At 50.2% G+C, this 16,977-nt stretch overlaps 1 protein-coding gene across 8 annotated transcripts in view; it reads left to right on the forward strand.

Annotated features, from left to right (window-relative positions):
- LOC105469739 (SH3 and multiple ankyrin repeat domains 2) overlaps window positions 1–16,977 on the forward strand; it is a 666,868-nt gene that overhangs the window by 330,070 nt on the left and 319,821 nt on the right. For all 8 annotated transcript variants that reach the window (XM_011721220.2, XM_071074114.1, XM_011721226.2 and 5 more), the window contains one exon: window positions 398–511. In XM_011721220.2, coding sequence (XP_011719522.2) covers window positions 398–511 — 114 coding nt within the window. The remainder of the gene's footprint in view (window positions 1–397; window positions 512–16,977) is intronic.

Consider the following 16,977-nt stretch of genomic DNA (forward strand, 5'->3'; position numbering starts at 1 on the left):
CTGACTCTACTTTTACATCTGAAATCATTGGTGGTAAGGACAGCCAGGCACCACTGTTCCATCTCATGTACAACACTGAGAGATGCTGCAGGGCTGCCGTGCACATCCATCTGTATGACGTAGTGTCAAATACGTAAACAGGCAAACATGTCAGCGCTTCATTCCTGTCTCATCACCTGAGGGGCAGAGGACACCTGTGGGCTGCAGTGGCGATGCCTCGACGCCTCTTATCAGTGTCAGTGCTGAAGGAAGTGCAGTCACACCAGAGCCACTTGCTCTGCCGGCCTGGTCAAGGGTGCACTGATTCTCCTGCCTCTGCCTAGCCCCTCTCGTCCTGTTCACCCTCAGGCCCTCCACGTCCCCCGTGCTAACGCCTCTCCCTTTTTGTCATCTCTAGTTCTGAGCATCGGCGAAGGGGGCTTCTGGGAAGGCAGCGCCCGCGGCCACATCGGATGGTTTCCGGCGGAGTGCGTGGAGGAGGTCCAGTGTAAGCCCAGGGACAGCCAGGCAGGTAAGGCGGGTGCTCGTGGCCGCCCACCCTTGGTCCCGCGGGCCCATCTCAGGCCCGTGGTCGCTGTTGTCCGTGGCAAGATTCGGCCATTGCGTCGTAGAAGGAAACTGAGTTGCAAATTCAGGACTTTCTAGATCTTTGGAAACAGGTTGGTTGCTTTCATTCCTCTGGGCTTCATCCAAACCAGAAATTCCTTACAAGATGGTGTGGAAGCTTTTAGTTAAAAGGCTGCTCAGTACACGTCCCAGAAAACTTGGACCGTATGTTCTAGCCGTCAGAGAAAGACTTTGGGGGGTTGATTAGATTTCTTTTTCGATCTCTTCTATCGATGGCATAAAACAAGCAGCTTCCCATGTGCAGGCGAGACGCTCCCGTGCCACCCTGAGAACACATAGCAAACGCCTCCGTAAAAACTGCTCGAAAGAGTTCAGTGTTCCGACGGGAAGCCATTCCAGCATCTCTCTTAGAACCTCCAGATATAGCACTTGCTGAAAATCGTTTCAAAATTGATTGCCAAGAGAATGAATTGATTAAAATGTGAAGAGGAGACCACTTATATAAAATGGTACCAAGAGTGTGTGTGTGTGTGTGTGTGTGTGTGTGTATGTGTGTGTATATATATATATATATATACATGAAAGTGGGGGGAAAGTGAAGCCTTAAGTGTCTTATAAGAAGAAAGCAGTCTGCATGTGAACGGCGTCTGGCTTTTAGTAGAATCCCAGGCTCACAGAACATGTGTCAAGCAGCCACGGTCGCTGCGGCCACCAACCACGCACACCTTCTTGTGCGGAGCCTGCCGTCTCTGAGCTCTGCCCAAATGGGCCCACTGCCCTGTTTTTGAGGTTCCTAGTCTAGGGGCTCACTAGGTAGCCCTCCGCCGTATGATCAGATCTACCAGGGCCAGCCAGGCCCTACAGACATGTGCTCTGGAAAGCGAGGAGGAGTCTGTCCTGGACGCGGCTGGCTTTGCAGTCTCTAGCAGGGGGGCTCAGCGGGTTCTCTGTCTGAGATCTTGGCTTCAACGGGGGCTCAGTTCGTGCAGCAGCTTCCCCGCTGATGAGTCCCTGCTCAGGCTTAGACACCAGACGGTATTGTGGGGTATCGAGGTAAGACATGTCCCAGACGTAGCCATGAAGGAAGCTGGGAATGTGCTCTGCTCGGAATTCGGCTGGCTGGGAGGGGATGTGTTTTTCTGGATGTGGCGGTGACAATGCTACCAACAAAACTGGTCTTCCCAAGAATGGGGTCTTACCCTGTTGTGTGCTACACAGCCAGTATCCAAAAGCAAAAGTGAGCTTCAGACAGCACAGGCTTCATTTGATGGCCATGGAACTGAGAAGCAGGAGCTTGGCTCACAGATCCATTTCTCAGCTCCCGAGAGCTGGGAAGTCACAGAGCTGGGGCCTCTGTAATGAAGGGATTGGGCATTAAATCAAGGGGAAGAATATTCGTGTCTTTTCTGGAAATGGGCAGGGAGCTTCTCAGAACCGGTATGCCACCTTCCTTTCTGTGCTTTTCTGGTTTCTTTCTGTTGTTGTCATGGTGATTGTCAACTATCCTGGTGCTGGTGGGAGGGTCATTTAGCATGGAAATCAGATTCTAATGAGGTTAGAGGTTCTTCAGAAGCCAAGTGAGCTGCCATCTTGGATCCCACAAGTCTTAGCCTTTTTGGTCACCAGGGGAAACTTCTTGACCTCAGGCATCCTGTTGCCTCAAGATAAGCAGAGTTGAACCAGGTAGGCCACACGGGCTTTACACTGGGTAGCAATCACACTGAGCACTGGCACAGGTGAGACCTCCAAGCCCTGCCATTGCCCGTTCATCCCTGGTCCATACCTACCCTCTCCTGCAAGCAACCTGCCCTTGCCTCACTTGTCTGAGAAGGGCCAGGCCCGGGAGCTCAGCTTGCCTCCCATGGTTGCTCAATGCCTTCCTTCTCCCTGTCCTCCAGTCCTCCTCTTCCTGGGCAGCCACCGCTCCTCCCTCTCCTGGGACTCACCTTCAGAGCCACGCTGGCTGCCCTCCCTCCACTCTTGTTGGAAGGACTCAACTGTGTCAGCACCAGGCTTTGCCGGCTATGCCACACGTGGATGGGACAGCCCTGGAGGGCTGCATAGGGGGATCATTTGAGCTTCGTGCTCTCTCCATCCTCCAGAGAGTAGTGGCCTCCTGTATAGTGTGCAGGAGGCAGCAGGGCAGCCGGAACAACCTGCCTGCCTTCTCTCTCCTGTGGGCTTTTCCTGCCCACCTGCCAGCATTGCCCTGTGTGCCCTAGAACGTATGACTTTCTGCAGCCCGGTTGACAGGGTACCCACCCAGGGCAGGTGGGCGAGTGGAGTCTGCCAGAAGATGCGCATCCTGTTCAGGCAGCTTCCAGAGAGGCAGAGGTTTGTGTTTGTGTTCACTGTGGGAGGAGGTTATTGGGGTAAGACAGAGGTTTCTAGAAGGGTGATCTTGTTCCAGCTCACACTCCCAGGACGATGTCCTTGATAAAACCGTATTTTCTACCTGGGCTGATGCAGGTAGAAAACCGTATTTTCTCACTGGGCTAATGTTAGGGCATCACCCGGGCTGCATTCCATTCTGCGGTCTGTGGGAGAGAATTTGTTTCCTTGCCTTTCCAGCATCCTCGGCTCATGGCCCCTTCATCCATCTCCAAAGCCAGCACCTGTTGGTAGGGTCCTTCTTCCATTGCATCTCCCCAACCCTCCCTTCTGCCTCCTCTTCTTCCACTTTTAAGAACCTGTGTGATTATGGCCAGGTGCAGTGGCTCACACCTGTAATCCCAGCACTTTGGGAGGCCAAGGTGGGCAGATGGCTTGAGGTCAGGAGTTCGAGACCAGCCTGGCCAACGTGGCGAAACCCCGTCTCTACTAAAAATGCAAAAATTAGTTGGATATGGTGGCACACATCTGTAGTCCCAGCTACTTGGGAGGCTGAGGCAGGAAAATTGCTTGAACCTGGGAGGCAGAGGTTGCAGTGAGCCAAGATTGTACCACTGCACTCCAGCCTGGGCAACAGAGCAAGACTCCATCTTAAAAAAAAAAAAAAAAAAAGGCCGGGCGCGGTGGCTCACGCCTGTAATCCCAGCACTTTGGGAGGCCGAGGCGGGCGGATCACAAGGTCAGGAGATCGAGACCACGGTGAAACCCCGTCTCTACTAAAAATACAAAAAATTAGCCGGGCGCGGTGGCGGGCGCCTGTAGTCCCAGCTACTCAGGAGGCTGAGGCAGGAGAATGGTGTAAACCCAGGAGGCGGAGCTTGCAGTGAGCCGAGATCGCACCACTGCACTCCAGCCCGGGCGACAGAGCGAGACTCCGTCTCAAAAAAAAACAAAAAAAAAAAACAAAAAAAAAAGAAAAAGAAGGAAAGGGAAAGGGAAAGGCAAAGGGAAGGAAAGGAACCTGTGTGATTAGATGGGCCCACCTTGCTAATCCAGGTCAAGTAAACTGATGGGCCGCCTTAATTCTGCCTGCAACCTTAATTCCCTTTTGCCTTAAGGGCACATGTTCACAGGTTCTAGGAATTAGGACCTGGGCATCCTTGGGAGGGGCCATCTTTCTCCCTAACACAGATAACAAAAATGAACATCAGGACTCTCCTCTAACACAAAGGCTGTGGGTCAGGGAAGGAAGGTGTCTCGTGACCTGGGGTGGAACGAGTGCACTGAGGTCACAGCACATAGGAGTTGAGGAGGGTGGGGAGGATTCCACAGTGGTTCCTGCTGGGTTCTGTTTGCCCTTGGGCGTTCTAAGATCGTGATTTAGCACCTTCTTTTGTATTATCTTCTTTTATAGAGGTGTGATTTACATACAGAGAAACACAAGGATTATAAGAAAAATCTAGTTCAATGCATCTTGACAAATGTATATACCCACATCTTTAACTGCAAATAAGATATTAAAACTTTCCTTCACAGGCCGGGTGCAGTGGCCCATGCCTGTAATCCTAGCACCTTGGGAGGCCGAAGCGGGTGAATCACTTGAGGTCAGGAGTTTGAGACCATCCTGGGCAAGATGGTGAAACCTGTCTCTACTAAAAATACAAAAATTAACTGGGTGTGATGGTGCATGCCTGTAATCCCAGCTACTTGGGAAGCCAAGGCACAAGAATCACCTGAACCTGGGAGGTGGAGGTTGCAGTGAGCCAAGATCACACCATTGCACTCCAGCCTGGATGACAAGAGCAAAACTCCGTCTCAAAAAATATATAAAATAATTTTTAAAAACACCTTTCCTTCACCCTAGGAAGTGATCTCAGACTGTCTTCAGCCATCCCTCCCCATACCACAACAGAAGCAAGTGCAATTCTGATTTCTACCGGTTTTGCCTATCGTTGGATTTCATGTAGATGGGACCCTGCAGCTTGAATTCTCGGGCCTAACTTCTTTCCCTCAGCCTAATGCCTGGGATATCAGCTATGTATTGCAGGACTCAGTGGTTTATAATTTTTTTTTTTCTAAGACGGAGTCTCTGTTGCCCAGACTGGAGTGCAGTGGCATCATCTCAGCTCACTGCAACCTCCAACTCCAGGGTTCAAGTGATTCTCATGCCTCAGCCTCCCTAGTAGCTGGGATTACAGGCTCCCACCACCACACCTGGCTCATTTTTGTGTTTTTAATAAGGAGGGGATTTCACCATGTTGGCCAGACTGGTTTCGAACTCCTGACCTCAAGGGATCCACCTACCTCGACCTCCCAAAGTGCTGGGATTACAGGCATGATCCACTGTCCGGACAGCAGTTTATAAATGTTTATTGCTGGGTAGTGTTCTGTGATGTATTTACACCACAGTTTGATCATTCTGCTGATGATGGACGTGTGGATTGCTTCTCAGTTTTGGCTAATATGAATGAAACCTGCTAAAAAAGGTTTTCGTGTGAGTCTTTCTAAGGGCATACATTTTTATTTCTCTAGGTAGAAAACTGCTGGGTTGTATGATAACATTTTCATTTTATAAGAAACTACCACACAGTTCTCCAAAGTGCTGTCCCATTTTGTTCTCCTACCAGCAGTGTGTGAGAGTTCCAGTTGCTCCACTTTCTCATCAACATTTGGCAATATCAGTCTGTTTAACTTTAGCTATTCTAATGGATATGAAATGATACCTTACTGTGGGTGTAATTTGCATTTTTCTGGTGATGATTATTAAGCGTCTCTTTGTGTGCTCATTTGCTCTACGTATTGCTTCTTTAAGTCTTTGGTTCATTTTTAATGGTGGTGTTCATCTTTTCCTTATTGGTTTGTAGGAGTTCTTTATATATTCTGTTTATCAGTCCTTTGTCAAATATATGCTGCATTTTTCCAAGCCTGTGACTTGCCTTTTCATTTTTCTAACTACAGTCATCTCTCAGTATACATAGGGATTAGTTCCAGGACACCACCCCCTCACACCATATACCAAAATCCACCTCAGGTCCCACAGTCAGCTCCATGGAACCTGTGTATGTGAAGTCAGCACTCTGTATATGCAGGTTTTATATCACACAGTGTGTTTTCAATCTACATTTAGTTGAAAAATCCACATGTAAGTAGACCCATGCAGTTCAAACCCATGTTGTTCAAGGGTCAACTGTATGTCTTTTAATGAGTAGAAGGGTTTTTAAAATTTTGAATCTAATCCAAATTATTCTTTTTTTCTTTCACGTCAGTGCTTTTGGTCACTTTTTTCTTTTGAGTCAGGGTCTTGCTTTGTCATCCAAGTGGGAATGCAGTGGTGCCGTCACAGCTCATTACATGCCTTGACTTCCCAGGCTCAAGTGATTCTCCTGCCTTATTTTAAAATGTATTTTATTATTATATCTTTTTGTAGACACAAGTTGTCACTATGTTGTCCAGGCTGTTCTTGAACTCCTAGGCACAAGTAACCCTCCTGCCTTGGCCTCCCAAAGTGCTGGGATTGTAGGTGTGAGCCACCGTGCCTGGCCCTTCTTGTAGCTTTTTTGATGTTGAAAATTAGAAGACTTTGAATATACATAGAATCTGGAAGATGGCACAAAATGTTTTTAGATGTTCCCATCCAGCAAGCTCTTTCTACACAGTTGGCCTTGCTTGCATCCTTGGAAGCTGTTTCTCTTTTATGGAGCACCACTGCTTTATGTTGTAAAATGAACATTTAGTTGGTAAACCCCATTCATGAACATTAAGTGAAATAAGTGAGTGACTCACAGAATGAATAACTCAGTAAAGCAGTGGCTGCTCAGGACCTAGTGAATTCTCATTGCCTCATGACAGTCACTGGAGGTTTGGGGTAATAAACAGCAAAATCAAATGGTGGTCCTCATTGGTTGGTTTGTTGATTAGCTGGTCGACTGACTGGCTGGCTGGCTGGCTGACTGGCTGGCTGACTGACTGGCTGGCTGGCTGGCTGGCTGGCTGGCTGGTTGGTTGGCTGGTTGGCTGGTTGGTTTGTTGATTAGCTGGCTGGCTGGCTGGCTGGCTGGTTGGTTGGTTGGCTGGTTGGCTGGTTGGCTGGATGGATGGATGGATGGATGGATGGATGGATGGATGGATGGATGGATGGATGGATGGATGGATGATGGATGGATGGATGGATGGATGGATGGATGGATGGTCAAATGATAGAAGTTCAGCTTAGTTCCATGAATAGTTTGGTGGTTATGCCTTCAAGATATGATGGGCTTACTCACCTGGACCTTAGTTGTAATTTCTTAAGGCTGCATGTTTATGGGACTTCACAGTCTTCAGTGGGCTTTCCTGCATGCTGTCTCATCCAACTTTCTGGAATAAGTAGGGCAGGAATCATCACCTGCATTGTACACATGAGCATCCCCATCCCAGCATGTTGGAGCACACAGATAGGGAGTTACTGGGCAAGGAGCATGACCCATTGTTTGTGACTACTAATGCTTGAGCTGTGACCTGTACCTGCATCAGGGCAGCATTTCTCGTGCAGTGATCAGCGTGGTGATCCTGATGTGTGACTGCCGGTGATTAATCCTCCTGCATATCCACCTGAAGCAGTGGGGAAGCAGAAACATATCCAGGTCTGTTCTCAGCTCAGCTGTCTCTGGCTGGCTCTGAGTAGACTTCTTTATCTGAAATGTGAAGTCTGGAGATGATGCGTGTGAAGAGTTGGGGGCAAGTTTATGATGGTAGCTTTTTTGTTTCTGTGCATAAGAGATGGAGGCATGCCCAGATTTATAAAATCTCACCTCTTTGCATGCATCAGCCCAGAGACCTGAGAGCAAAGTGCCACATATGACTATGTTGTTATAGCAGGAGGAGAGGCATCTCGGAAGATGGTGCTCTGGAAAATTGGTGGCTAATTACATGCATGTCCTCACCCCATCCTGCTAGAGTTTAAGCTCCCTGAGGGCGGGGACACCTGTGTCCTGCACGGTGCCTATCCAGGACAGAGTGCGTATCAGTTGGCCCACCACGTTAGTGAAAAGGAGGTTGGGTGGTGTCGTACTTGATCCGTCAGGAGTTGGAAGGTCTGGCTTTTGTCTAGACTCTAAAGCTTTCCACCCGTTTGTATAAGGTAGCACAATGTCAGCTGCTATGACAAGTTAACCCACAACTTCAGTGGCTTAATGGAGTGCAGGTTTTTTTCCTGCCCAGTTGCTACCCAGTGTGGTCTCTTCTGGTCAACAGACGGGCTGATTTTCTCCATGATGTGACCAAGCAGTCCAGGCCCTTCCATTATGTGGCCTGGTCATCCTCGAGGGCCCCATGCCCGCAGCCTGCAGAGACAGGGAGAGAGAATGGAGAAATGCTGCCCTCTTGTGTGAGGCTCTGGCACAGCAGGGACACACGTCATTACCCGTGACACCCTGTGGAGGGAACCTGGATGCTGCAGATGCTGGGCCCTGTGGTCCCGGGCCAGGAGCCAGAAAACAACCAGCAGGACACAGACACAGATGTAGATACAGATAGAGCATATGTATTAAGAGACTCATTTCAAGGAATTGGCTCACCCAATTGTGGGAACGGGCGAGTCTAAAATCCTCCGGGCAGTCTAGCAGCCTGCAACACCGGACAGGAGCTGGTGCTGCAGCCTGGAGGCAGAATTTCTTCTTCCTCAGAGAAACTTCAATTTTGCTCTTGAGACCTTTTAACTGATTGGAGGAGGCCCACCCACATTACTGAGAAAAATTTTGACTTCAAGCCAACAGACTGTAAATGTTAGCCACATCTACAAAATACCCTCCCAGCAACACCTAGGCTAGTACTTGGCTGCATAATCGGGTGCTATACCCTGGTCAGTTGGCCCATAAAGCTGAGCCTCTGGGGCCAGACATGCACCCTGGATGGAGGGACAGTGCCCACCTCCCCTGCTGGGGACCTTGACTACCTTCCGCATCTTCCAAGGCATTGATTTCCTCATCTGTGAATTCAGGCTGGTGGATTGTAGAATCACTTGATCCTTCCTCCTCAGAATTCTACAAATTGAAATCAGGGCTGCCCCGGATGATGTATCTTGACTAAGAAACAAAGATAAAATATTTTCAAAGTAATCAGTTGGCACCCGTGGATGAGGCAGTTTATGAAAAATGAATGCAATGCATGTGCATGCAATTTTCAGCGACACATCTTATGTGTACATGGAAGCTGTCAGGCCAGGGCTCTCTCTTTATCCCTGAGAAAATGACAAGGCCAAGCAGCACCAGAGGAAATCGTATTTTAGCTGCTGAAACAAAGAAAAGACTTGACTATCAGTGAGCACCATTCATGTAGAACGTGATGAGAAAATGGGTGTGATGAGTCACCACTGTACATCCCTGTTTCCATCCTCCAGAGACAAGTAGGATCTGGTCACCTGAAAGCCACTGAGGTAGGAGTGGTGGCCTCACAGCCAGGCAGCTCAGACCGGGGCATAAGATGCCACATTCTCAACTCTTCACTCCTGGGCACCTACCCAGATGAGCACCCCAGTGCCAGTGTAGTTTCAGCATGTCCTGTGCCGTATGCACTGCCAGAGCTTGTTGGAGTCGGGATCCTTAATCAGCTACAGAGACCACCGAGGAAGTGACTTGATGGGATTCTCTGCCAAATGGGCTTCCGGAATCTTCTGGCTGACTCGCTGGTGCAGGGCTTTCGACTGGGTAGAAGATGTGAGTGTAGGATGGGATTAGCCGCACCTTCCCTTGACTGGCCACTCTTGTGGGATAAGTCTGCATTTAAGAATAGTCCCCCTGGCTCTCTAGAAGTTTCTAGAAGCTAGCCATAAGCACAGGGTCTAGATCAGAAGGTCAGAGCTCTGACCAGGGAACAGATGTGGTTTGCAGTTGTGTCCTTTCTACTTTTTTGTGGCACTCAACGGAGAAGAGAGAGGACTTCATCTGAACCTCCTAATTGCCCTTTATGGAAGGTCCCTTTATGATCCCTGCTTATTGATCAGGAAACACGTGTTGTGTATGTGTCCGGGAAGCATGTAGGTCAGGCTGTCCACATTCCCAAGCTCTCTTTCCGTGGACTGTTCCCATTCAGAATCTCTGCCATGGACTCTCCTTTCCAGCCACTCTCGAATTTACCAGCGTAGGAGGCCCTTACTGGGAGCATCTTACAGCTTCGCGTTGCCATTTGCTCTGAGAAGTGTCTCCAGACTGCCACCAGCCCCGCACCCCAAGGGCTAATGGGCACAGCATTCTCAGATCTCTCCTTCAGATCACGTGGACCCGACAGGGTGGTGGTGAGGCTGGCATGTATTTCCTCCTCCCAGAAATCGCCCCGAGTGCAGTGCATTGCTCCTCTGCCATCTGAAGCCACACCTGGAGCCGTCCCCTCGTGTCTCCAATAGGACACCCTGTGTGGCCTCTTTGGGGTTTCAGGACACACTTGGAGTATAAATCTCCTCTTCCCAAATCCAACCCTTGGGTCAGGGCTGGGCAGGAGAAGGATGGGGACCTCTTGGTTTTGCCGACTGTTTTGTGACTGCAGCAGTCCCCCGTTATCTTCAGGGGATACGTCCCAAGATCCCCATTGGGTGCCTGAAACGGGGGACAGCTCTGAACCCTGTACTGCATATACCGTGTTTTTGGTCTGGTATCAGAGCCAGCTCCTAAGTGACTAACCAGTGGGTGGTGTAGACAGCAGGAGTACGCTGGACAAAGAGATGAGTCACTTCCCCTGGGCGGAACGGCACTCGACATCACGCTACTCAGAATGGCGTGCAATTGAAAACTTTTCAATTGTTTATTTCTGGACTTTTCTGTTCATTATTTTCAGACTTTAATTGACCGTGGGTGATTAAAACCTCAGAAAGTGAAACCGTGGATAAAGGGGGACTGCTGAAGTCACAAGTGACTTGGGGCCACTGTCCTTTGAGATTTCTTATCTGTGGCCATTGATAAGAAGAGGACATAACGAGGAGAGTCCTCATCGTGATGGCCGTGGGTGGGGGACCTGTCCTCTTGGCTGCCACGCCTCCCTGTTCAACACTAGGTCAGCCTCTGGGATCCACCTGCTCTCCCTCAGGAGCCATATCAAGTATGCACTGGAGTCAGTCAAGTTCCCCCACCCTACAGGCCATGTAATGTTATCGTTCCAGCCTTTTCAGAGCACACAGTTCCAAACCTTGTCCCTGTGGTTGCATCCTGTCACCTCTCATTTGATGTTTATAGATAACTCATGTGATCCTCAGACTAAACTTGGGAGGGGGACATGCAGTGATGTTAGTCCATTTTATTTTATTTTATTTTTATTTTTTTATTTTTTTTGAGACGGAGTCTTGCTCTGTCTCCCGGGCTGGAGTGCAGTGGCCGGATCTCAGCTCACTGCAAGCTCCGGCTCCTGGGTTCACACCATTCTCCTGCCTCAGCCTCCCGAGTAGCTGAGACTACAGGCGCCCTCCACCTCGCCCGGCTACTTTTTTGTATTTTTTGGTAGACACGGGGTTTCACCGTGTTAGCCAGGATGGTCTCAATCTCCTGACCTCGTGATCCACCCATCTCAGCCTCCCAAAATGCTGGGATTACAGGCTTGAGCCACTGCGCCCAGCCGTTAGTCCATTTTAGACACAAGGTCAGAGATGGTGAGTGACTTGCTTAGAAGCATAGGTGGCCAACCCAGGACCTAAACATAGATACATCTGAGCTGACATCTGTTTCCTTTACCTGCCAGGCTGGAGCATCCCCAAGGTCAGCCAGTCTCTGAGATGTTAATATTTTGTGGCCTTGGAGTCAGGGAGCAGGGGTGGTGGTGGTGGTAGTGATGATAAGTGGTTGATGGCAGCCATGGTGACACTGTTTGTGGTAGTGATGGTGGTGGTGCTGGTGGTGGTGTTGGTCATGATGATGATGGTAGTAATGCTGGTGATGGTGGTCATGGTGATGATAGTGATACTGGTGGTGGTGGTCATGGCAATGATGGTGATGCTGGTGGTGGCAGTCATGGTGATGATGGTGGTGATGCTGGTGGTGGTGGTCATGGTGATGATAGTGGTGATGCTGGTGGTGGTGATGGTGATGCTGGTAGTCATGGCGATGATGGTGATGCTGGTGGTGGCAGTCATGGTGATGATGGTGGTGATGCTGGTGGTGGTGGTCATGGTGATGATAGTGGTGATGCTGGTGGTGGTGATGGTGATGCTGGTAGTCATGGCGATGATGGTGATGCTGGTGGTGGTGGTGGTGGTGATGATGGTGGTGATGGTGGTGATGCTGGTAGTCATGGTGATGATGGTGATGCTGGTAGTCATGGTGATGATGGTGGTGATGCTGGTAGTCGTGGTCATGGTGGTGATGGTGGTAATGGTGGTGGTGGTGATGGTGATGATGGTGGTGGTGCTGGTGATGGTGGTCATGGTGATGGTGGTGATGCTGGTGGTGGCAGTCATGGTGATGGTGGTGATGTTGGTGGTGGTGGTCATGGTGATGATGGTGATGCTGGTGGTGGTGGTGGTGATGGTGGTGATGCTGGTAGTCGTCATGGTGGTGATGGTGGTGATGCTGGTAGTCGTCATGGTGATGATGGTGGTGATGATGGTGGTGATGCTGGTAGTGGTGGTCATGGTGATGATAGTGGTGATGCTGTTTTTGTTGGTGATGATGGTAGCGATTCTGTTGATGGTGGAAGTCATGGTGATTGATGGTGGTGGTGATGCTAGTAGCAATGATGCTGGTGGTGCCGGTGACAGAGGTTTTAAGATGACAAAGGGATGATGCTAGTCAAGTCTGGCACTCCACCTTGGTGAACCCTACTTCTCTGGCCATGAACAAATACTCTTCCTCATCCCAGCCCTGTGCAGCCTTCCCTTCCTTTGGAGGAAGCTCCTGGCTTTCCCCTTTCTAGTTCTTGAAATTCCATTTCTTTCCTCACATCCCCTCTTGATGTAGAGGAATCAAAACCACACTGGGTACCCTTGAGAAAAATTATTTTACCCTTGTATATCTCAGCTTTCTCATCTGTAAGTTGGATTTATATGCCCTGCAGATAGACACGCCCTGCAGTGTTGTTACAAGGGCTCACAGAGAAGAATGCAAAAGTGTAAAAGTCCGTACGCATACAAGAATTGTTACCAACAGCACTGATGGAATGGGCTTCCTGATAGTAATACTGGGAACACCAGCACTGCCAAGGCTCTGGCCATGCAGCACTTTGGGAGGCTGAGGTGGGCAGATCACCTGTGAGGTCAGGAGTTCGAGACTAGCCTGGCCAACATGGCGCCTATAATCCCAGTTACTCGAGAGGCTGAGGCGGGAGAATCGCTTGAACCCAGGAGGCAGAGGTTGCAGTGAGCCGAGATCGCACTACTGCACTTCACCAACACGGTGAAACCCCGTCTCTACTGAAAGTGCAAAAACTAGCCGGGTGTAGTGGCGCATGCCCTGTAGTCTCAGCTACTCAGGAGACTGAGGCACAATAATCACTTGAACCCGGGAGGCGGAGGCTGCAGTGAGCTGAGATCGCGCCACTGCACTCCAGCCTGGGTGACAGAGTGAGACTCTGTCTCAAAAAAAAAAAAAAAAAAAAATGCAGGGGTTTCTGTGTATTCTCCCAAGGCCTCTTTGTGCCAAGTGAGACCCTGGCTGGGAGAGCAGGGTGCCCGGCTTCTTCCTGCAGCACCGAAACATCCCGGCTTTGCCCCAGAGACACCTCTGGGGCCATCAGGCGGCCACTTGTTCCCACTTCCAGCCTGTCCCCAGTGGCCCCTGCCCTGCGTCTCACACCCCCTGGGTCTGTGTCACCTCCAAGGCTCTGAGAGACGTCTGAGAGACGACCTTGCAGGTCAGACCCAGAATCCAGCAGTTCCCCTTCACTCCTTCCTCTTCCAGGCCTTCCGAATAGCTGGGAGGATGCTGTTTAGTGCCTGTGTGATGCTTTTATTTTCTATTTTTCTGTGTGGCATGTGACAAGCATGCAGAGAGGTTCACAAGACAATGCACATCCAGTGGGCAGTTATGACAAAAACCCTGTGGACCCAGCACCCCCAACCCCACCCCACACGCACCCTCTGCCTCCTCAGCTCCCTCCCCAGGATAACTGTCTCTGCCCAGGGCTGGTCTCGCGTACAGTTGTTTCCTGATTTTATTTCTAGTCCCAGGCTCTTATTACAGCCCCAAACAGTGTCGTGGGGCTTTGCCCACTCGTGAGCCATATGGAGACAGGATTGGCGTGTGCTGCACTGTGCTGGCTTCTCTCCCAACAGCTGTCCCTGGTATCTGGGTCATGCGGGTAGATCTGGGTCACTTGTTTTCACTGTGAGGTCGTTCACTGGGGATTTGTCCCTCTGTTCCGCCATGGAGAGTCCTAAGCCGCCTGCTGTGGGAGTCCCTACCCTTGTGTCGCAGTGTAAACATGGGTGCCCTTCCATCGCCCGTACCCCAGGAGTGACCGTGGTCAGGCTGGACACGTCCTCTGCTTTTCTGAATTCTTCAACCCTGTCCTGCATGGACCTTGTCATCCTAGGCTGCTGTAACAGAACACTGAGGGCTGGGAGGGCTGAAATGCTGGTTCTGGGGGCTGGACGGTCAGAGATGAGGGTGCCAACACGGCTGTTTCTGGGAAGGGCCCTCTTCCTGGCTTGCAGACAGCCTCTGTCTCTCTGTGTCCTCACCCGCAGAAAGACAGAGACAGAGAAGAGCACTGTGCTGTATCTTCTTAGGACGGCAGGAATCCCATCTTGGGGACCCCAGCTTCGTGACTCATCTAAACCCCATCACACTGTAAAGGCCCCATCACATTGGGGGTCCGTGAATTCTGGAGGGGATCACAAACACTTAGTCTGTAAGAGTAATGGTTCCCACGCGTTGCCAGCTCACTGACGGGCCCTTCCACTGCGGGCGCTCTGCGTGTGCGATGATGATGTGGTGGTGATTGCCATTTGCGGTTCCCTCATTACTTCTGAGGCCGAGCACCTTTTTGTGCATGTATTGGCTGGCTGTTTGTGTGTCATCTTTGGCCACGCGCCAGTTCGGGTCGTCTGCCTGTTTCTCTTTAGGCTTGTCTGTTTTGTGTTGATTTGTGGTCACTCCTTGTATACTTCAGAAGCAAGACCTTTGTCAGTGGTGCAGGTGTGCAGACGTCTGCTCCCAGAGCGTGGTTGGCCTTTTTTCTGGGGGCTGGGGACTCTTCCACACAGCTCTGGTGGTCCATAGTCCTCCTTGTAACTTGGAGAAGGTGGGCCTGGCCCAGTGCCTTCCACAGATGGCAGTGCGACTCGACTGGGACCCCACAACCTGCTGTCCCCCTTATCGAATGTGAAGGCTCCTTTCTATCTATGCCAGGGAGGCTGGTTTTGCACTTAAAACGGTAACTTAAAGAACTGCTTTAAGGCCGGGCGTGGTGGCTCAAGCCTGTAATCCCAACATTTTGGGAGGCCAAGGTGGGCTGATCACCTGAGGTCAGGAATTTAAGACCAGCCTGGCCAACATGGTGAAACCTCATCTCTATTGAAAATGAGCCAGGCGTGGTGGCGGGCACCTGTAATCCCAGCTACTCGGGAGGCTGAGGCAGGAGAATTGCTTGAACCTGGAAGGCAGAGGTTGCAGTGAGTCAAGATCACACCACTGCGCTCCAGCCTGAGCAACAGAGCAGACTGTCTTTAAATAAATAAATAAGTAAATAGCGAGCTGCTTTTAGAAATAAACGTGTCTGATTGACTGTGTTTGGAAAACTCTGCCCTGTGGCTTTGAGGATGACCGAGCAGTAGTCCCTTTCCCAGACAAGCTCCTTAACTTAAGGCTCTCAGAGATGCCTGGGTTGGGGGGCTTCAGATGTTTGTGGGGGGCAGTGGGTACCATGGGGCTCTGAAGGTCCTGAAGCACCATGACAGTAATCCTGACCCTGATTCCGACACCAACCAGTGCCTGTTGGGCGGCTGGCTTCAAACCGGACGTTTCTCACGGTTTTCCTCCAGTCTCCAAAACAATCCTGCATGTTCAGTATTGCCATTCCTATTTTGCATGCAAGGATGTGGGCTCAGGGAAATTAAGCAACTGGTCCGGGGTCTCACAGTCCTGTGAGTTGCAGCCTGAGGATTTGCATGTGGTTCACCTGACGAATGGAACCCCTCAGTCCTTGGGCTCATACACAGAGAACCAACACAAACACCATCCAGAAAAGGTGAGAACCAGAAGGGATGATAGTTACTGCTTAGTTCAAAATCTCTCCGACTTAGTAATGTGTAGGTCACTGTTAAGAGGGAGATCTCCTGCATTCAAACAACAACAACAAAAAACACAAAACACAACAAACTACTGTGAAACAGAAGTTCTATCTTTGAAAATGTGAATTACAGCCCGGGCACGGTGGCTCACGCCTGTAATCCTAGCACTTTGGGAGGCCGAGGCAGGTGGATCACCTGAGGTCAGGAGTTTGAGACCAGCATGGCCAATATGGTGAATCCCCGTCTCTACGAAAAATACAAAAAAGTAGCCGGGTGTAGTGGTGCGCACCTGTAATCCCAGCTACTCGGCAGGCTGAGGGAAGAGAATCGCTTGAATCCAGAGGCGGAGGTTGCAGTGAGCCGAGATCATGCCACTGCACTCCAAGCCTGGGCAACAGAGCAAGACTCTGTCTTAAAAAAAAAAAAAACAATTACCAGGGAAAAACTGTTTTGTCTTTAAAGATAGGTGTAGAGTCATGTATTTAGGTTATCATCTGCATGTTGGCACCGAATAAACATACCTGAGATGACCCTCAGATAACTTCGAGTTTCTGGACCCCGATTTGGGAAAACTCATTTAGAACCAGGCCTCTGTTTTTCAGAGGAAGAAATCTGGGCTTCTGGCTACTGGGAATCGAATGCCTGGCTCATGGCAGGGCTGGCGTGGAGCCCTGGCGTTAAACTCTGACCCAGGGCCTCTCCCTTTCCCTGTAACAACTCGGGCTGCTCTGGTCATTATTGCTTTTTAAATTGGAGGTGACAGAACCCCAGGACTCCCTCCAACCCCTGTCCCTACAAAAGGAATTTATTAGTGTACATCATGGAGAAGCCTAAGATTGTCTGGTATCAGGCATAGTTGGATCCAGCCGCTCAAATGATGTGCCCAGGTAGCT

This window comes from Macaca nemestrina, chromosome 12 (assembly GCF_043159975.1).
Source record: "Macaca nemestrina isolate mMacNem1 chromosome 12, mMacNem.hap1, whole genome shotgun sequence".
Classification (NCBI taxonomy): Eukaryota; Metazoa; Chordata; class Mammalia; order Primates; family Cercopithecidae; genus Macaca; species Macaca nemestrina.